The sequence below is a fragment of the Neltuma alba genome, unplaced genomic scaffold, assembly GCF_004799145.2.
Source record: "Neltuma alba isolate B1F8T4 unplaced genomic scaffold, ASM479914v2 tig00012783_pilon, whole genome shotgun sequence".
Classification (NCBI taxonomy): Eukaryota; Viridiplantae; Streptophyta; class Magnoliopsida; order Fabales; family Fabaceae; genus Neltuma; species Neltuma alba.
The window spans coordinates 84,960-107,157 of NW_021637187.1; the positions used below are offsets into that span (position 1 = coordinate 84,960).

At 30.8% G+C, this 22,198-nt stretch overlaps 1 protein-coding gene across 2 annotated transcripts; it reads left to right on the forward strand.

The window, feature by feature from the left end:
* Nucleotides 1-14,453: 14,453 nt before the first annotated feature.
* LOC114730913 (ecotropic viral integration site 5 protein homolog) lies at nucleotides 14,454-21,672 on the forward strand. Of its 2 annotated transcripts, XM_028918022.1 has the most exons (10): nucleotides 14,454-14,667; nucleotides 14,770-15,038; nucleotides 15,520-15,742; nucleotides 15,840-16,041; nucleotides 17,333-17,503; nucleotides 17,581-17,697; nucleotides 20,215-20,412; nucleotides 20,525-20,584; nucleotides 20,674-20,772; nucleotides 21,339-21,672. In XM_028918022.1, exons 3-10 carry the CDS (start codon nucleotides 15,600-15,602, stop codon nucleotides 21,438-21,440), a joined length of 1,092 nt encoding a protein of 363 aa, XP_028773855.1. In that variant the 5' UTR covers nucleotides 14,454-14,667; nucleotides 14,770-15,038; nucleotides 15,520-15,599; the 3' UTR covers nucleotides 21,441-21,672. The 2 variants fall into 2 exon arrangements, with proteins under 2 accessions (XP_028773855.1, XP_028773854.1); XM_028918021.1 differs by lacking the exon at nucleotides 14,770-15,038.
* The last annotated feature ends 526 nt before the right edge of the window (nucleotides 21,673-22,198 follow it).

Here is a 22,198-nt window from a genome sequence, read left to right on the forward strand (position 1 = left end):
AAAGTCTGTTTGTGGGGTTCCTTTCAATTTGGCTGAGCTTTCAACTGACTTTCCATATCGACTATAATAATTCTGAGGATTATTTTGGTATTATGCGAGTAGTTATTGACCTAGCCATAGCTTTCTTCTCTCCTACAGATCTCTTATGCATCAATTGTAAGATTCAGGAAGGCTATTAAACCAACAGCAACACGGTAAAAGAAAAGAAATAGTTGATAGATTCTCGCATAGTTATAGTTAGTACGCACGTAGACATGTCATGCATCCTCATCCACAGATCTCTGTGAACAAACATGCACGCCCCCCATTAATCACGCAGATATTGCTTTCAGATCCAAAGAAGATAAGCCCAAATCTATCTCAGTGCAAAGATGGCCACAGACAGATGTTATGTACTTCTCTGGTCTTTAATATAAGACTCATTTAACTAATTTGATTAGATTAAGAAAGTTAGGTAAGTTAGTTAATTATAAGAAAAGTGACACATTTTTCCTAAAACACCATAACCATCTTTCTTAATACCCCCTCTCTCTTCTATTTAATTATGATTGAAAGAGTATCCATAGGAGTAATTTGGAGAAAATTGATAAATATGATAAATAGGTCTTATATTTAAGACCAAAACTAACTTAATAATTGGGTCCTATGTTAAAGATCGAAAGAGTATAAATTTTCCGCGTAATCCTTCCTCTCTTTCTGTCCTTATAATTTATTGGCTAGAAAAGATAGTCAAACTTCGTGAGAAACAAGCTGGAAGAATACAAGGTTGGTTGCTTACTTGGTCTAGGAAATATATATAAATAGATATATATGTTGCAATATAGTATACGGCAAAGAAGGAATAATTAGTCAAAGCAATCACACATCTGAAAGGGCCCCATTGATATTGAAAGCTTGATTACCTCTCCTGGGTGGAATTTCTTAAATAAAAGCGACCTGAAGTGCTATGCCACGAATTGACGAGGAAAGTAAAGGAATCAGTTTCAGGGGTCATCGCAATGGTGAAATCTAAAATTATTCAGATACAGTTTTAAATTTAAAAGTTTCAACTAATGATTTTTAAATGACATGTTTAAGAGATTATATTTATTTTGGATTATGTACTTATTAAATAAAAAATATTTTTTAAAAAAACAAAGAGATTAAATATTAAATCTCATTTATCCATATTAAATTTGAATGGTTGAGATTTGATGAGCATTATAATGCTCATTTCTATGATGAGTACTGAAACTAGTTTTAAAATTAAGACAGATGGAGGAAAGAGTTTTTGACATATTAAATATGATAACCTTGTAAATTGGAAGCCGTAGGGTCCTTAATTAATTGATGTCCTTAAGTATATTTAGGAAACAAACATATTAAATATAAGAGCTGGTTGACTAATTTGAGTAAATTAAAAAGATTAATTAAGTTAGTTATTTGTAATAAATAGGTGTTGTTTTTTCCAAAATATCTTTGCTTATCAAGTGTATTAGCTAATACTACTTTTATTACAACAATTACCTTAAAAAAATAAATATGATAGACAAAATTGAGTAGGCTCTTATATTTAGAATCAAAATAAAAGTCAAATGAATTTTTATATTAAAGACCGGATATAGTATTAAACAAATAAGGAAACAATGTCCGTTGATGGGTAATCGTATAATTCTGGAATAACTTTACCATTAGAAAAAACAAGGGACATTCATTCAAAAAACTAGAGCACGGGGGATAGAGTTATAGAAAGACAGAAAGAAAGAGAGGTCGAAATAGAGAGAGGGTTTAGTCATCAAGATGGGAAACCAAAGGGTTTGTTTGGTTCAAAATTTTAATAAACGAAACGGAAAAGGAGATTAGGGATGCGAAAATACAATTCGAAAATCCTTCTTTTAAAGGAGCCATAAGCAGTTCGGATTTGGTCTGGATGCTCTTTTTTTAAGCACCCAGTGCTTATCTTCTCTAGATTGTCTAATGGGACTGGACAGTCCAAATTTAATATTTTTAATAAAATTATTTTTGTAAAAATAATAGTTAAAATATTATTTCTATTTTAGATTCTATATTTATTAGAATAACTGTTTTAAAAAATAAAAATAAAAAAGAAATTGGTCTTGTTTGGTTTCTTGTTTTGAAAACAGTTTTTTATTTTTAAAAATAAAAAACAAAAAAAAATGTTTAGCAATTTGTTTTTAATCAAATCTTTTTAAAAATAAAAGAATAGAAATTTGTTTTTAAAAACTAAAAGAGCAAAGCAATGTTTTGTTGCTTTTTGGTTTTTTTTTTTTTGTATTTCTGATTTTTTTTGTTTGAAAAAATTGCGAAACTTTTCTTCTCTATTGAATAGCTATTTTTTCATTTAAAGACTTAAGTTATTATGAGGCTTCACTCTCCGATCTCAGTATATTTATTTTTAAATGTAATTTTTCAGAAAAATTACCCAAACAGATTTTTTTTCTTTTTTTTCAAAATTTATTTTTAAAAATTTATTTTACAAAATTGTTCTGAGAAAAAAATAAAAAACAGAAACAAAAAAACCCATTATATCTGGACTGACAGTCCACAGGAAACTGGATGAGCACCCAAATCGGTTTCAATCTACAGGATGTGTTTGACTATATATTTAATGGTTATAAATGTCCCTAATCAACATATATATATATATATATATATATATATTTGTGGAAATGAGTTCCATCATTTTTCGTGGAAGTGACTTCCATTGAAACCATTTCTTCAGAGATGGCAAGCAGAGCCGCAGTCCAAACTGATCCCAACACGCAACAGAAACAAAAATGTTACATATGTAGAAATTCATTTCCCATGTTCTTCGTGGAAAATCAAGAGAAACACAGCAACAGAGAGAGAGAGGAATATTGTGAAGGGAGATGATAATTACTACCTCTGGTCCTTAATATAAGATTTTGTTTAGTTTTTATTTTAGTCTTAGATATAAAATCTCAATCCATTTTGTCTTTCATACTTATCTATTTTTTTCAAAGTAGTTCTTATAATAATAATAATTCAAACCAATAAACTTTATTAGTAAGGATATTTTAAAAAAAACAATACTTATTTATTACAAATAACTAACTTAATTTATTTTCTTAATCTACTCAAATTAGTCAACTAACTTTTATATTTAGGAGCGAAGTAAGTATAATCTAGATTTTCTGCTCTTCTTTCTCTTAAGTTCCCATGCCTTTGAATAAACTGTGATTGAGGGGTTCCCTCTAATAATCCATGCGGAAAAATTCGTTGGAAAAAGGAAAAAGGTGACAGGGAGAAAGTTAAGTTATTCTATTGTCTATTGGTGGATTACAAAATAACATTATTGAAAAGAGATATCTTTGTTTACTCTTATTTCTAATATAAAAGTTACTTCTCCAACCCTTAATACAAGACCTATTTAACTAATTTGATTAAATTAAGAAATTTAGGTAAGTTAGTTAATTATAAGAAATATGATTTGTTTTTCCTAAAACACCATAATTATCTTCTTTAATATCCTCCCTCCCTCTTCTACTTGATTATGGTTGAGTGAGTATCCATAGGGGTAATTTAGAAAAAATTAATAAATACGAGAAATATGTCTTATGTTTAGGACCAAAATCAACTCAACAATTAAGTCGTATATTAAGGACCAAAGGAGTACTTAATTTAGATAGATTAAGAAAGTTAGTTAGATTAGTTATTTGTAACAAATATGAGTTTATTTTTTTAAAAGTATCCTTTTAATCATAACTACTCTTGGATAGAAACCCACTTGATATATGTAATCAATAAGAATATTTTAAAAAATAAATTATAAACTTGAGAAATAAAGTTGATTAAAATCTTATATTTAGAACTAAATCTAATTTCTAACTAGTTTTTATATCAAGGATCTTATATTAAACATCTATTGAAAAAGGCAATCGAACTAACGAAAAAAGGAGAGAAAAATGAGAGGATCCGGCTCCAAAAAAGAGGATTTGGATCCTTCTGTCTTTTTCTTCTCCTTATTTCATCAGTCATCTCTATAGTAAGAAAAAAAAACAAATGGTTGAAATGTGAATGAAGGAAAGTAACATGGGGAGACTATTCAATCTTTAGCTATTCATGCCCAAGTCTTCTGGTTGATATATCCCATAAATTGGTGCCTAAACTAAATGTGTTTTCTGTGCTGTGAAGGAATTATGTAATTATTTAAAAATCTCATAGTTTTATTCAAAAATTATAAGGATATTTTAAAAAATTTATTTTGTAGAACAAAAGTACAAATATGAAACAGGAAATGGACTGCCTTTGCTCTTGAGGGTGATAAATGTCCTCTAAATGAGCCTAATCTTTTACTTCATCCAATCTTTAATCTTTAATATAAGATATAATTAATTAATTTAAAAAGATTACAAATTTTATTAAATTATTTAATTATAGCATATGTTACATTATCTCTCTAAATGGATCATTTGATTATATATTAATTTATAAATGAGGTAAATTAATTTAAAAAAATAATAAATATAAATAGTTTAAAGTAATTTAGTAACTTCTTTTTTTAAAAAAAATTAGTAAATTAGGTTTTATATTAAAAATTGCATGTAGTATAAATTGCCCAAACATATACACTCACACAAACTGAAATATATAATCAATCACATATTGATAAACAAATAATACAAACACAAAGAACTAATACTCCTTCCAATTCTAAATATAAAAATTAGATAATTAATTTATAAATATTAAAAAAAGTAGTTAAATTAGTTATTTATAAAGTATATATGTTATCCCTAAAGTACTCTTTTAATAATTTGTAGTGGAAACTACTCCCATGAAAGGGGGGGAAAAAACTTCATTAATATACGCAATCAATAGAGAGGGTTTAGAGGAAAAAAGTTATAAATTCTGACTTCCCAAACTCAACAAAAATGGCAGACAGTTTTGCTGAGTTAGATCAAACAAGAGGACACCGTAAGGATGTATAAGTAATTCTGACAAATTAAAAAAGAAGAGGCATTTACATGTGTGTGTGTGTGTGTATACGTATTTCTTTCTTACCCGATGGAGCCAAAGTTGTGATCTTTGAAGCTGCGTTGAAAGTTTATCCTCTTTTCGATCTCCTTCTCTGCGTCGCTCTGAAATCAATTCCAGTATGGCTTTCGATCAGATCTCAGAAGGGTAATAAACTCAAATCATATATGTTTATATATAAATCTACCCACTAATCCTCTCTCTCCCCTATTAAAAAAAGAAGGGTAAGTCAAACAAGGTGGGAACTATATGAACGCTGCCTCACTCTTCGTAAGAAATAAGATAGAAAGTATGGTTGCTTATTGGGTTGGTAAATGAAATACTACCTCCGGTCCTTAATATAATACGATCTTATTTGACTTTTATTTTAGTCCTAAATATAAAACGCTAATCTACTTTGTCTCTCATATTTATGTATTTTTTTCCAAGATAATCCTTTTAACAATGGTAGTTTTAGTCAAGATACTTGTTTAGCAAGGATATTTTAGAAAAAACAACATATATTTATAACAAATAACTAACTTAACTTATTTTCTTAATCCCCTCAAATTAGTTAACTACCTCTTATAATTAAGACCAGAGGTGGTATTAACTAAGTTTTTAATATAAGAGTTAAGTAACTAATTTAAAAAGATTAAAAAAATTAATTAAATTGATTATTTATAATAAATGTGCGTTACTTTTCTTAAACTAATGCATGGTTTAATTATGTGCATTATTATTACTTTTTGATAGAAATCCCTTACGATCAATAGGAATATTTTTAAAAAATAATTATAAATTAAAAAAATAAATTAGAGTCTTGTATTTATAACTAAATTGAAACTCTCAATTAACTTTAATATTAAATATCAAGCATATAGGACATAATACTTCCCCTCTTTTTTTTTTTTTACCAGCATTCTTCCCCTCGTTGTTAGTACTCATCCAATACTTTTTTTTTATTTTTTAAAATCCAACTCATATTCTCATCATCTGCTTGGCGAGTGGACCCCACATCCCATGTATGGGGCTCTCTGCTACCCGGCAGCAATCCGCAAGAACCAGTTTCGGTGCTCATCCATTTGATGAGCACCATAAGCTAATCAGATCTGAATCGTCCGTGTCTCATTTGGGTAGTTTAGATTTAATTTCTGTTCTATTTTTATTTATTTAAAATAATTATTTTAATATGTATAGAATCTAAAATAGTGATGATCTCTTAACTATTATTCTTTCAAAAAAATAGTTTTTTCTATTTAAAAATAATTAATTAAAGATTTTAAATGTGGACCGTTCAAATGAGATATAGACGGTTCAGATCTGATGAGTTTATGGTGCTCATCAAAGATATGAGCACTAAAACTGTTTTCCAATCCGCACAAGTCACAACAGGGCAGGCTCCACTTATTTCACCACCAAGGGCGTAGTTGTTTGAGTATTAACAGTTGACTTTAATTACCAATAAGTATTGGTCGAGGTATAAGGAATTTAGACATTTTAAACATCATATACTGAGTTTGATCTTTAGAGTAGTATGTATAGAAAAAATATTGTTATGAGAGGTTTTGTTATGGCGCCTGACAGTACCTTGAGAGATCAATCTTTTACCGTTCCGGTAGAAGGATACTCTAGACAACTAAAAAAAATAGTTGACTTTAATTTTGGTCTTTTATTTATTTTTTTTTTTCATCACATTTTGTTGCCCCACTTTGAGGGTTATTAATCTAAACATGAATTTATCCTTTGATTTTGTCTATATTATTTATTTTCCCAGGACCAGTCTCTAATTTAATTTAATTATACAGTGATTACTAAATACAGTAGATCCATTTCAAATCTGGAATTGGAAGAGCTTGAGAACAATTTTGAAATCTAATAATGTTGATACCTTAATCTCTTAAATTAATCTCTTAAATTATTCGGGTGATTATACTATTGCAAGCTTGTAATTTTGAAATATGATCAAGTGTCCTTAATCTAATAGTTTTGAAATATATTATTAAGAAAATGTGCGTAAATGAGCATTTTAATCTCCAACTGAAACAACTTTCCTAAATAAACGGATAATTTTAATTTTTTACAGTAACTTTAAGAAATAACTTTTTATAACCAAATCATACTAAACACAAATTTAAATTATATCACAATCATCTACACTAACTAATTATATAATATTGTTATCCGTGATAGAAAAGAGCAGTAACCAATCATACATCCTATCACGGATAAAAGAACTTTTCTTAACTCATTCAAATACAAATTATATAAGAAAGGATCAATCTTATCTAATATGGTTATAAAACAACATATAATATAACTCATAAATCAAAATATTAAGAATTAAATCTTAATTCATACTTTGTAATAAATTCATAAACAAATCACATGCGATCCTAGGCCTCTGGCCACCTATCAGCACATATACCACAATAGTACACTCAAAGGACATAAGACATAATAATACATGAATCAATTAAAACCAATTTATCCTAAAGTGGCAATATACAAGATACAACATAGCTCATAAATCGATGAGATGCTACAAGTCACTAATATAGCTTTACTCCTCCTGAGCCTTCCCTGACGTCCCTCCTCTAAAACTTTCACATGAAAAATGTTAAACAATAGAGATGAGACAACGTCTCAATAACTAAATCCCTACTTATCACACACACTACCATGGGCTAGTGAGGTATCAAGTGGGATACACAGAGTTAATAACAGTCAATAGACACTTGTCTAATAGTTAAACTCACAATAACCATATAAGTCAAATATATCTGCCAATCTCATGCAACTGATAATTTCAAAAGAAATAACATACTTTTTATTTATTCAAAAGATATAAATATCAATAAAGATTCCATGTTATATGCAGTCCATGAATCCCAAATCCATCTTTTTATCCTCCTTATTTCTGCCGACTAGACCTATAGGCTAAGTTTTTTCCATTTGACTGGCTATTCTAACAAGCTCACCATACAAGTGATATGGACAGGTCGTCAAAGACCATAGAGCACTCGGTGGACCATGGGTCCCCCCTCAAAGAACTAGTGAGGTGTCGTAGTCCCTCGAAGAACTAGTGGGACAATAATAGTGGCCAACTATAGAGCTCCGTATGGAGGCCGATACCACGTGGTAAGTATATAAATCTCAATAACTCCAATCATCTCTTTCCCCCATTCAAACTAGATGCATAGGGTTCAAAACAACACATTTATATGCATAATCAACTGAATTCCAGAATAACACCTCATAGTTATAATTATTAATTTCTATCAATACAAACGATTTCAGCCCTTTTCAAAATAGTATCCCACAAGACAGTTCATACAAAACATAATATATGTATGTGAAACTTGGTTATAAAATCACCCACCAACCTCATACCAATGTATGTAACAGATAGAAATTTAATTACCTAGTCTCCTAGTTGACAGTCAAATACAACCAAAGTTCAATCTCGAAAACGCCACAATAGGGTTTATATTTACAAAAGAAATTAAAATGTTATTTCTATAGTATTAGAGTAGGCTACTCATAAAATCCTAACCTTTAACTCTTCCTTTAAAAATTAAATTTGTTTACTCAGAATTCTAGCCTAAAAGACCTTTTTCTAAAGTTTGGAATGAGAACACACACACATATATATGATTTAGACTCGATTCCTAAATTTTTCTTGTTTAAATATATCCTTTAATTATTAGATTATATTATTAGAATTATCAAATTCATAACGTAAATAGAAAAACCCCAATTTATAACTTATGTTTTATCTTCGAAGGACTTAAATAAATAGATTTAATACAAGTTAGGTTATTCTCACTACAGAAGTTAAACCTTTAATCTGACTGTTGAATTTAATTTCCTATCTATCATGATACTATCCTCCAAATTATGGCTCAATCTAGCGGTGGACAAACTTAAAAATGCTAATTTACTATTCAGGACTCTATGTACTAAATCTAAAAAAACAAGTTGAAAACATACCTAATAACTTGTAACTCGGAGATCAAAATGACGAGCCAACCGTTCAAATTGACAATTTGGATGTCCCAAATAGACTGACCAAATATTAATCCGATCCAACGGTTACTGAACTTAAAACTAACACTTTTCTGAAGCTAGCTCAGATATATGCGAAAATTATTTACCCACTCCAAGCTTCACCCACTACCTCCTATATATAGGCTCCTCAAGCTCCTTCATTCTAGTGACTAGTTGATGTGGGACTTCTATACCATTGTTATTTTATTCATCTTCCTATCATTTAGTCAACGTGAGACTTCTTAATATTGTTATTTTACTCATTTTCTCATACACACACATGCATAAAAATCAGAATTATTTTAATTGTATCTATAAAAATTTGTTTAAATATTAGATATATGAAAATTAGGATATTACACCAACCATCCAGACATAAACAAGGGAGATTCAAAACACATTTCACAAAACAAGAAGATACAAAGAAGGTAGATATTAATATCTCCTATTAAAAAAATATAAGATTTATTTAACTAATTTAGATAGATTAACAAAATAAGACAAATTGGTTATTTGTGAACAGAAATGTATGTATTGATTTTTCTAAAATATCTTCTTAAATCATTTATATTGAAATTACCTATTGAATCTTGATATAAACCTATTTAATATGTGAAGTTAACAAAAATAGTTTGGAAAAAAATGATGAATATGAAAGACAAAATAAATTAAAATCTTATATTTAAGATCAAACTCAACTCAAAATAAATTTTATACTCCTCCGGTTCTTAATATAAGACTTATTTAACTAATTTGATTAAACCCAAAAAGTTAGATAAGTTAGTTAATTATAAGAAATATGATCTGTTTTTCCTAAAATACCATAATCATCTTTCTTAATATCTTCCCTCCCTCACTTATTTGATTATGGTTAAGGAAGTATCCACAGAGATAATTTTAAAAAATTGATAAATATGAGAAATAAATCTTATATTTAAAATCAAAATTAACTTAATAATTAGATTCTATATTAAAGACCAGAGAAGTATTAAACACCAGAGCTAGTAGAATATAAGAAAAACTTAATTAGGATTTTGCAGAGACAAGGTAGGAAGACGTCATCATTATAAAAGGAATTGCTTTATTAAGTTGAAGTAAACACCATTTTTGGAGGAAATAAACACCAGTATATTCTGGAATGAGAATCTCTTCCCCCCCCCCCTCATTTTCTCGTTTTCTTCTTCTAATCGCATCTAGCTAAGTGTAAATTAAAAATCGAATAGTTGAGATTTAATATCTTATAAAATTATTATAAACTACCTGAAAAATAAACAATAACTTTTTTTCATAAAATATTGAATCTAAATCATTTATTTCTAATTTAAAATGGTAGGGACGAAATTTTAAAAAAAAAAATGAAGAGAAGATTCAAATGTTCTTGGTTATTCTATTCTGTATCATCTGCTTTGATTCCATCAGTGATCGGGAAGCTCTTCTTTTATTTATGGTTGACTTCAATTATTATTGGTTTTTTATTTTCTTTTCATAAATAATTAAGGATAAAATTTAAAAAATGCACTAATATTAACATAAGTCTAAATTAAAACTTATAAAATAGGCCACACTCTTTTTCAAATTTAAAGCTTATATATAAAATCAGACACTTTTATGAAAGATAGGCAGTTTTTTGTGGGTAAATTATAACTAAAATCTTTTTTTTCTTCCTGAAAATTATAACTAATATTCTCTATCAGTAGTAGAGGTTAATTTTCTTGAAAGTATTAAAACCAAAGCAAGGTAAAGTGTAAATTTGATAAGATTCTATTTGAAATTATCCAAATATTAAATGCATTTTTACTAGTTTTATCCCTAATTAATTGTATTATTTTTTTTCCTATACAGTTCTTTCATTTTCTTACATATTTATCATTTTAGTTAATATTAATAGATTTATTAAATCACACCATTCAATTAATTACTCCATTTAATTATTGGAAGATAATCCATTAGCAAAAGTTGGAGCCATGTGGACCCTTAATCATGGGAAACAATTTTATTGGGCCCATAATTATTTGAAGTAATTAATTAATTAATGAAACCCCTTGCGAAGTTTACAGCTGGCCTTTCCATGAGGTAATTAATTTAATTACAAGTAGCATTTGAATAATCATACCTTATCCAATTAAGGAATCTTTCCTGTTTTTTCTTTTTCTTTTCCCCACCTAATTCAACTCATTTAAATAAATTTATCACGTGAGATGCATATATAATGCAGCCTGATCTTCTTTGTATATTTATTATTAAGAAAATGTAATTAATATAAAAAAAATATTGACTGTATTGCCAACTATGTCCCTATAGCTTAATGATTTTTTTTTTGTTAAGAAAAACAACTACCAAAATTATGGGTTCAAAATGTTAGTTAAAATTTAGTTAAAAATAATAAATATATAAGGTATATACATATTTTTCCAACCATACCCTTATTTGTAAAGAAAACACTGGTATGTGAGAGATAATGAATGGAAATTTATCGGAGACAGATAATGAGTAATATATATTCAATGAATGTAAGAGTAAAAAGATTAGTTTAAAATATTAGTTAGAGAAAATCTATTTCTTATATTTAGGGAGACCACTTTGAGAAAAATCATTTCTTATAAAAAAAAAAGATACTCCTCCGGTCCTTAATATAAGACCTATTTAACTAATTTGATTAGATTAAGGAAGTTAGATAAGTTAGTTAATTATAAGAAAAGTGACATTTTTCCTAAAATACCATAATCATCTTTCTTAATACCCTCTCTCCCTCTTCTACTTGATTATGGTTGAGGGAGTATCCATAGGGGTAATTTAGATAAAAATGATAAATATGAGAAATATGTATTATATTTAGGACCAAAACCAACTCAAGAATTGGGTCTTATATTAAGGACGAGAGGAGTATTATAAAAAGAACCATTACATCTGCCGTAAATATTGAATAGAGAAATTACTAAACTCATGGGTTACAAACATGAACAAAAACAGAAGAAAAAATATCTAATATATCCCGCCCTACAAAATCCCGCTTAAGTAAGCCTGTATGTGAAAAATTGAAGAACTTTTTTTTTTCAGTACAGCAGATATTTAGAACCCTTTGTCTTTGCACGCAAATCCCTCATGATACAATAAATTAATGTTTGAATTTCTATTAAAAGAAGTATTTAAATTTAGTGCCTGACAGTACTTTGAACATGATTGTCTTCTATTTAGTACCTAATAGTTTATCAAATATGATTACTTCCTATTTAATATCTGACAGTATTTTAAATAAAATTGTTTTTAATAAAAAAATTTTATATCTGGAAAAAAAATGCTATAATTAAAAAAACTTCTAAAGGGCCATTATTGGAAACCCCGGGATACGTCGGAGTAGAGGATAGTGACTTTACTTGATGAGTGAAGGTTAGGTTCGTGTTCGTGAGGGAAAGGGAACCAGTAATGTTACTCCCTCCGTTCCTTATTATAAGAGACATTTGATGCTTATGACATGTTCCTATATATAAGAGACACTTACAAGTTGTCTCTACTTTTTTGTGTTGATTTACTATTTTACCCATATTTATTATCTCCAACTGACACTCTCTCCCTCTCACTTCTCTTTCTTTTAATAATTTAATTGTTCTCTTTCATGCTCTCTCTCCTTATTAATGAGGGCATTTTTGGAAAAAAAATTATACTTTTTACACATTAATTATTCTTAACTAATTTTAATTGTTTTTTTGATTAACGTACTTTGGTTATTTGTCTCTTATAATAAGGAACGGAGGGAGTACATTTCAGTCAAATCATATCAATAATTGCTTCTAAAAGGCCTTATTTTCCATCCCTATAGAGGTGACAAAAGAGTAAGTTTAAGCCAGAAATATCCAGGTGAAAAAAGAAAGGGTAATAAATTGAATCTGTGAGCTCAAACCAGGCAGCTTAATTGAAAAACACCCAAACTAGAGGATAAAAATATGCCCCAATTTTTCCTCCTTACCATAACCAAATGTGCAAAGACCAGAAAAACTTAGAGTATTTGTATAGAATCAAAATCATGATTTTAAAAATACTTTTACGGTGTACGAAATAAATATATGGAGGAATTTATCTCGTTTTGCGAAAAAATACTTATAAGAAGTACTTTTGAATGCTTCCAAACACTTTTTTAAATGATTACATGTTTCTTCCTACATAATATCATTAGATGGATAAGCTTGGTGCAATTGATTTCGCGAGCACATGCCATACTCATTCAAAAACTGAGCATGAAATAATTATCTTAATTTAGACATTCTAGATTGATTTTGAATAATCCAAATTTAATTTAAATAATTTTTAATAGAATATAATTTAAAATAAAAATAATTTTATAATCGATACTTCTAAAAGAGTAAATTCATTATTAAAAAATTTTAAATCTAAATCATTCCAATCGTATTTTGAATATGAGTTTTACTATAGTAATAAAAAGCTTCGAATGGTGCTGTGATGAGCACCAAAAGAGAGGGCTGCACCAATTTTCATATTGAGAGTAAAAATTCTAATATTAATGATGTTGTTGGACCTTTGGTGACGCCAAAAGCTTGGTCAGTACGGCGAGGATACAAGAGTGCAACAATGAAAACTTTCAGAGCATTTTGGGGTCAAAGGCGGACATATTACCCTTTTACTAATACAAATAAGTTTGAAAGAAAAATGAATAAAATAAATAAATAATTTAATGAAAATAAGAAAAATATAAAAAGTAAAAGCAACAGTCGGCAGTTTGCCTAAGAAAAACACAATTATTTTTGCCAACCTAAGAAATTCAAAATTACGTGAAACTCTTTAGGTTATTAATTTCTACTTTAAAAAAAAAACAAAATTTATTACTTATATATAACAGTTCCTGTTAAACAAAATACTCAACCTGCATATAAATAATAATACAAAGATTAATATAATTTTTAGTCCTCAAATTTGAAACAAGTATTTTTTGTTTTTAAAATTTACTTTGTCTATAAAGGTTAATCTCTCTTAGTTAAATATATTTTTAAATTTTAAGAACCAAAAAAATAATGGTTTTAAATTTTAGGAGCTAAAATCAAAATAAATTCAAATTTCAAAAATTGAAACTTATAACAAGAACCTATATTATAATTATGCAAATTAAATGTGAAATGTTTAAGTTTACTCTGAATCATTTTAATATATGAATATTCAATTCAGTAAAATTGACCGGAAAATAGGAGTGTTTTGTAAAATCAAAATATTTAATTAAACTAAATACATACTTTTTTCGGTCGAAATGGAAAAGAATCATCATCAAACACGACATTTCAGTTTTCACTCTGTTTAACCAAAAACAAACTGCAATTTTGTTTCTTCTGAAATCTTTTCGATAGAAAGATTTTTTTCCCCCCTTGAAATTAAATGAAACTAGCATAATAACAGAATAATTAAATTTAGGCTTTGTATTAGCTGAAAGAAAAGATTCTGTTGGGAGGAAAATGAATCTCCGTGAGAAGGAATCATTGGAATAGCGTGAGTTTTTTGCCGGCCATCCGCGGCGTCCCTCTCTTCCATTGAAGGCTTTGTTAAGGTCGTGGAATATTAGCAGAATCAACATCTTCTGTTTGAAATTTTTCTGAAAACGGCATCCACCGAATCAGTGATTCCTCCAATGTTAATCAGGTAAACCCTGCCTCTACATTTACTTCATGGACTTCGTATTCCTGCTGTCGTTAGGTTTTATGTCTTAGTTGTTGATTTCGGCGGTCAATTTCACTACTGCAGCGGTGGGTGGTAAATTATAAATGAAACTGATCCAGGCTTCATTTATGGGCAGTCCCATTTCCATCATAAAAAGTTTAAAGCTGTTATATTTATGCTCAAGCAAGGCGAGTTTATTGAGAAGGGTAGAAAATTTAGTTGCCAGTTTTTTAACTTCCCCTTTTTTGGAATATGAGAAATTTCATATGGGAACAAAATGCTTGAGTTGGTCACATTGCCCAGAAATGGTTATTTAGGTCAAGGAACTGGCATTTGATTGCTGCTGATTAAAGGTATTGTTACTGGCTTTCTGGGCTTATGGAAGGCAAAAGAGAGGCTTTTTTAACCCTGTAAAGAAAAATCTCAAGCTATAAATGTAATAGCCAGCAAATATTTTTGGCTTTGGAATTCCCTGATTCCTGGTAATTAGTTTGTTTCGTTGGTATTCTTGCCTTTTTAGTTTGCTTCTTTTAAAATACTGGCAAGTAGTCAAATTCAATTGGAGATCCTTAGAAAGTCATGCTGGTTGATTGAGGAAAGTCAAACTTAGTTGCTTGGTCCTGATAATTGAAAAAAATTAACTAGTCTTCTCCTTGCATGTATTTTTCTTTCAGCATAAATGAAACTGCTCCATCCCTTGTTCAATAGCTACATGAAGGTTGTTACTGAATCATCATCAATGTATATTTTGCATGTCAAATTTTTATTTGGTCTCTCAATAATTATTGTAAAAGTATGACTATAGACGATCTCATTTTCTTTACATCTTGTCAGGTTTTCCTCATCATAAGGTTTAATTAAGCATGATATGTCAGTTTTCTTGCGATTTTCAAGAGCTAGTTTTTGATGCTTAAATGGAAAAGAAAAGATTAGACGATCATGAACCAGGTTCAATTCCTTCACCAAGAGCAGTGGACAGATTTGGGTTTGTAAAACAGGATGCTAATACCTCTTCTGATGGTTTAGTCAAGAGTAGGTCAGCAAATGAGTATGAGAGGTATTTTGTTCCCACAAGCTTTTTCCATTTTCAGACAATGAATAAAATTCATAGTGTATACAAAGTCCTTACCTTTACTATTATCTATATTTATCAGAGTTAGGGAGGAAAGAAGGGTAAGAAAATGGAGGAAGATGATTGGGGTCGGTGGGAGTGACTGGAAGCATTATGTAAGAAAAAAACCTCATGTTGTCAAAAGGCGTATAAGGAAAGGAATTCCTGATTGTTTAAGGGGCCTTGTTTGGCAGTTGATATCAGGAAGTCGAGACCTATTACTGATGAATCCTGGAGTGTACGAGGTAATCATTTTTCTTTATTAAGATGATCTCAGACATCTTAATGACTTAATCTATATTGCTATGGTCAATACGTGCCATAGTGTTGAGCTGTCTATGTTCATTTCAAAAAGTGAGGAGATTTTGCCTATTTTTCTGTGTCTATATTTTGGTTTTGCAATCTTTTTCCCCTTGTTATTGCTGCATTGAATGTGCCATTTCTGGGGTTTAACTTTGATTTTAAAGGCAATTTTTTTTTTTTTTAAATCATCGTTTGGAATAAGTGAGTATATATTAAAATATAGTAGCTTCCTACAATGTAAAATTAACTGGGTTGATGTTTTGGAATTTTATCTGCACGTAATAAGCATATCAAGAAAAAGTGGCCTGTAGAGATTTGAGGTTTTGGTTTGTAGACGGAGAGAATTAATGTCGAAACAGAGTATTTGACTTATCTAGGCTACTCGAGATGGAATATCTACCTAATGGTAGAAACCGAATCAGGACTTGCGTTCAGAAAGTTAAGAGGAGATCTAGAAAGAAGCATGTGCTAGCAGGGAGGACTATAGTTCATTTGTCATTCCTTCATATTTAGAAGGAAATGGATGTTCCTGGAGATGTTAGAACTCTTAGCAGCTGTTGTGTAAAATTTAAGATGGATGAGTTATGTAAAGAAGAAACACTAAGCTAGGACATGTGATTATTGTTGGTCATGCTCAGCATCTGCTGTGCAAAACTTTATATCTGCAAGGTTATCCAGGGGGGAAAAAATCAAAAGAATGTGGTTATACTTTTGCTCTTACTTCTATAAAGCAAGAACTCTCTCACTCACAAGCACTTTCGTGCACAAGCTTGTGTAATGCGCATGAACAAGGTTATTTATTGACGTTATGTGGATATTATTTCTATCCCTGTCTTTTTACTCGTTCATTGAAGAAATTGAAGCGTTTAGCTCTCCTATGTGACTAAAATCTTTAACTTGTTTCTGAGCCTGCAATCTGCAAGTCTCTGTTTAATCCCATTTTTGTGCTATCTTGAAATTAACATTACAAATAAAAATTTTAAACCTTCCTCTGGATAGAATGAGCTTGTGCAGTTTCTTGACAATCATAACCACTGAAGTCAATTGTTTTAAAATTCGCATTCTCATATGCCATATGAAGAGAATTAATTATTGTGTAAATGACTATTTAGTTCTGCAAGTTTAATTGGTTAATGATTATAAGTGATCAATGCGTGCAAAGCATTTATCCTTTTTTTATACAGTCATGCAAACACTTGAGCTTGCATTTACAAGATATTATGTCCTTTACAGCAACTAGTGATATATGAAACATCGGCCTCTGAGCTAGATATAATTAGAGATATTTCTCGCACCTTCCCCTCACATGTGTTCTTCCAACAAAGGCATGGACCTGGGCAGCGGTCACTCTACAATGTTTTAAAGGCTTACTCAGTCTTTGACAGAGACGTCGGATATGTTCAGGTTCAACTCATGATCTCATCACTTTTTTTGGTTGCTCGTAGCATAACAATATATTACTAACCTTTTGAAAAATCCAGGGAATGGGGTTCTTAGCTGGTCTATTACTTTTGTATATGAGTGAGGAGGATGCATTTTGGCTGTTGGTGGCATTGCTGAAAGGAGCTGTTCATGCTCCAATGGAGGGCTTGTATCTGGTAACTATGTCTTTGTATGAACTCATTCACCAATCACGTAATACCTGCAGAATTGTCTTATCATTTCAAAACAAAATGTGTAGTGCATCAAACTCTACTTCCATGTTGACCACAGTCTCTCTCCCTCTCTTGTTTCATGTGTGCGTCTACTTTCTACTTAATTCCTTTTTCCCTTAGTTTATCACTTGATCTATTTAATTCCGTGGTCCAAATTGTAGAACATCTCCATCTTGCATTACTTAAAAGCTTAATATTAATCCCAGATAGCATATTTCACATAGTTTAAAGTGTTCTCCTCGCCATGAATGTGGCACAATATAAGCTAATCTCCTCTTATGTTCATATCCAAAACATTCTCTCTTTTTCTAGTCAGTTCATAGTATCGGATTCAGGGGTAGAGAAAATTTAGGTCTTCCCTGTTCATTGTACCAAAGGAACTTTTCTGGAGGTTGTGTGGTTTGCTGACCCAAAGCGCAGTAGTTCCCAGATAGCATATTTCACATAGTTAATGTAGCACAATATAAGCTAATCTCCTCTTATGTTCGAATTCAAAACATTCTCTCTTTTTCTAGTCAGTTCATAGTATCGGATTCAGGGGAAGACAAAATTTGGGTCTTCCCTGTTCATTGTACCAAAGGAACTTTTCTGGAGGTTGTGTGGTTTTCTGACCCAAAGAGCAGTAGCTTTTTTAACTTCGTGCTAGACCTAGTATCCTGACCTTGGGGTAAGCGAGCTCTGAACAGTCAATCTCTGGCAATGACAAAAGGAAAATGCTTCATTTTTACAAATGTGCTGATTTTTGCACTACCCTACACACTGATGCATGAGGTGAAGGTCTGTGGCAACCATAGCAACAGTCCGGTCAGATCATAGTAGGGATTGGGGAAGATCATCTTTACACCTTGACTGGTCATTCACTCAAACAACCTGGTCTTTGTGGTTTATTTTGCTTCGTCCCCTGCTTCTTTAGTGTGTTTTCTCCCACTTTTTTGATGATTTAATGTTTTATAGTGTGTTTTTGGGCCTTTTGTATTACCTGTGCATCAACCGAGCCACTGTCTGCTCTACCCGAGGTCTGTTTGAATATGAATCTCTTTAAGCTGCGTTTGGTCCAAAAACATGGCAATATATTCTCCTGTCATTATTGCATCTTCCATTATCATTCTTGAAGGATTGTTGGGGGATCATATATAGATGATTGCCAACTCATATGTCGTATGATTGCTAACGCAGACTGGGCAGTGTTATCCTTTAGCAAGCGTTCAGTTTGAGTATCGTATATCCTTCAGTCCCAATCTTATCTGTTGCATAGTCTTTTCTATCATAAGTGTAGTACAATCCCAGCTTATCTCCTTGCTATGTAAGGAGAAAATACTTTGGAAAGTGTAAGTACTCTTATGTTTATAACCCGAAATACTATGCTGCATGAAATACTAGCAATTTGAGTTACAATATGTAATGGGGCCTTCTATCTACTATATATTCTAATACTGTCATATCATATGTGTAATATGAGGGAGAAGAAAAGCAATTTTGTTTTGTTCTTCTTCCAAAGTATCCCATTGTTATTTTCTTTTAAAAGGTAAACTGCATTAACCCTTTCACTACCCTGTTTGGAAGTCTGAACTGATTTTAGTTTTAAAGCTACCAAAACAAGCTGTCTGATTTGGACAGCTTGAACTTACCAGCAAAGGAATTTAATGTTATGATCGAGTGTCCGAATATTAGGTTATAGCTAATGGTTGGCAATTGCAACTAAGGAATGTGGTCTTATCTTTTTAATGTTGATTATCAACATGTAGAGTCCTAAAATTTTCTAACAAAGTTCACACATTACACTCCTTAGCCTTGTGTTTTTATGCCACATCCCTGAAATTTAGGTCTGAATATGAGAGTTAGGGAGTTTAATTAAATAGTTAAACTCAGCGGTTGTTTGGCATCCCCTGAAAAAAATATTTCTATGTTTCACATATTTATTTTGTACAACATAAAATCACTTAAAATAAATTAAACTAAAAGTAAATGTTTTTATCTAATCAAAAGGTGATACAAAAGGAAAAAAATTAATTTGAAAATAGTGGTAGACATTACATACCTGAAAAAGCTTCTAAAATCAGTCTATATTCATGTTGAGCATATCTTTAAGGCCTGTCTCTGCTAGAAGGCAGGAAAAGAATATTCTTTAAGCTTAGAATGATTTTCATTTAAAGTTTTTGTTGGTTTTTTAATTTGATGTGGTATAATATATGATCGGTCTACATTTTATCTTCTAGTATGCTTTGGTACTAAATATCAGTATCTGCTACTCAACTACATCTAGTTGTCAGAACCTGTTTCTATATTGATCTCGTTTTGATCATACAATCCTCCTGACATTGATTGTGCACCCTCCTTTTTTTCTGGTATAGATATTCCTATTTGGAAATTGTTGGATACATTGCAGATTGTTTGTTTTTATAATGTATTCTTCAACGAGATGAACTTTCTTTTCATGTGGTTCTTTTCGTTTTAATGCAGGCAGGATTGCCTCTGGTACAACAGTATCTCTTTCAGCTTGAACACTTGGTGAGGGAGCACCTGCCTAAGTTGGGAGAACATTTTGCCAACGAAATGATAAATCCTAGCATGTATGCAAGCCAGTGGTTCATAACTGTGTTTTCATACTCCTTTCCGTTCCATTTGGCTCTTAGAATCTGGGATGTCTTTTTGAACGAGGTTAGCAACAACTGCTCTTAATAGATATTGGTTTGTAATTATGTGTGTGTGTGTGTGTATATATATATATGAAGAAGATGATGATGATGATAATGACATTTTTGTCTTTCAGGGCGTTGTTATTGTTTTCAAAGTTGGCTTGGCCTTACTAAAGTATTGCCATGATGACTTGGTGAGTGTCATATAACCTTATGAATTCTGTTCGCTCACTGCAAAAGCCAGTCAGCATTTTTTCTGCTAATACTTTGGTTCAATTACCAGATAAAATTGCCTTTCGAGAAACTGATACATGCCTTGCGGAATTTCCCTGAGGATGCAATGGATCCTGACACATTATTACCATTGGCCTATTCCTTCAAGGTTCTCTTCTTTTTTCTGCTTTATCTTTTGTGCACTCATTGACATCCAAATTTAAAATTTCTCCCCCTTTGCTGGGATCTTCAACACAATATGTATTACATGATAAATTATTGCGTTTCTGAACTCCCACAAGGTTTTTATTTGTAGAAGTTATCTTGCTATGCAACACTCTGTTGGCTTGGTAATAGGTGGATGTGATAGATCAAACAATGATCTTCACCTTGTTGTTCAAAGCTCCAGAGATGGCCACGTTCTAATTTATTTGGCACTTATTAAGAATGAATTTAGCAGTTAGAAAATAAAGTGCATAAATAGAGAATTTAAATGGCTTTTTTGGCATTCGTTGTTTTAGTAATGAATTCAAAAAGTTCTAGGAGTTTGTTATGAACTGTTTATCACTGCCTCTGATCTTAAATATAAGATGAACTATAGACTGGATCTTATATTAAGAACTAAAGATAGTGCTTTATTTCATCCGTTCTTGGATTTGTAATTTCTTGACTTCCAACATATTATGCTATAGATTTTGTTCTTTGTTCATATGTCCAAGTTCTGATGGTTTCCAGGTATCCAAGCGTTTAGAGGAACTGAGACAACAGTATGAGAAGCAGCATGGCAAGTCTGTTCAACTTCAACCTCGAGAATCTCGACAGCTTGTTGAAAACTGACAACATGATAAAAAGGAGAGAATTTCAAACATTTGAGAGAAATTGAAGCAGTAGCACAAAGCAGAGATGGACTGGTATTCACTTCAACCTGCAGAAGTAGTTGGAAAGCATTCTGCCCAATGAAGGTTTTTCTGGTGTTGTATATTTGTCTGGTGTTGACCCCATGTTGTGTTCTATGTATAGTTAGTGACTTGGATAGTGAGGCGTCGAAGTTATGAAGCTTTGATGTGTATGGAACTCAATCTTTGTCTTTGTTGTTGTTGTTTTTTTTTTTTTTTAAAATTTTTTAATTTAGAGCTGATACGAGTCTCTGTACTCATTTCCCAATCGTGCAAGTATGAATTGTTACAGAACTTTGTTTCAATTTTTTAGTGACAGTGTTGAGTGATATGGCATTTCGGGATTTGGTCTTGAAGTCTTTCGTTATTCTACTCACGACAACATCTTTGTTTTTATTTACGGATAACGACAGAGAGAGAATATGCATCAAAAGAAGCAGCAGATAAACAAGCATGCATGATGACAATACTGACTTGCTAGATTCTTCCCGCTCTTCTGCCTCAGATGCTTCGCTTTGATTCCAATCTTACCCTTCCACCTCTCATGCATGGAGTGTAGGCGGATGATTTTTTTTTTTTAATTCAAGTTATTTTGGACTTTAGACTAATATCTATCAGGTGGGAATAAATGCATTTTTTGGGATTCAAACTTATTTTTTCCCTTATCAAAATAAGACTGTTTATAATATCAACTAATAA

Bases quoted from the DNA above. Each gene is read 5' to 3' on its own strand.
- LOC114730913 (XM_028918022.1), top strand. From the start codon at position 15,600: ATGGAAAAGAAAAGATTAGACGATCATGAACCAGGTTCAATTCCTTCA. The intron at 20,413-20,524 runs GTTAGCAACAAC...TTTGTCTTTCAG, and splicing joins GGGATGTCTTTTTGAACGAG to GGCGTTGTTATTGTTTTCAA. The intron at 20,585-20,673 runs GTGAGTGTCATA...TTCAATTACCAG, and splicing joins AGTATTGCCATGATGACTTG to ATAAAATTGCCTTTCGAGAA.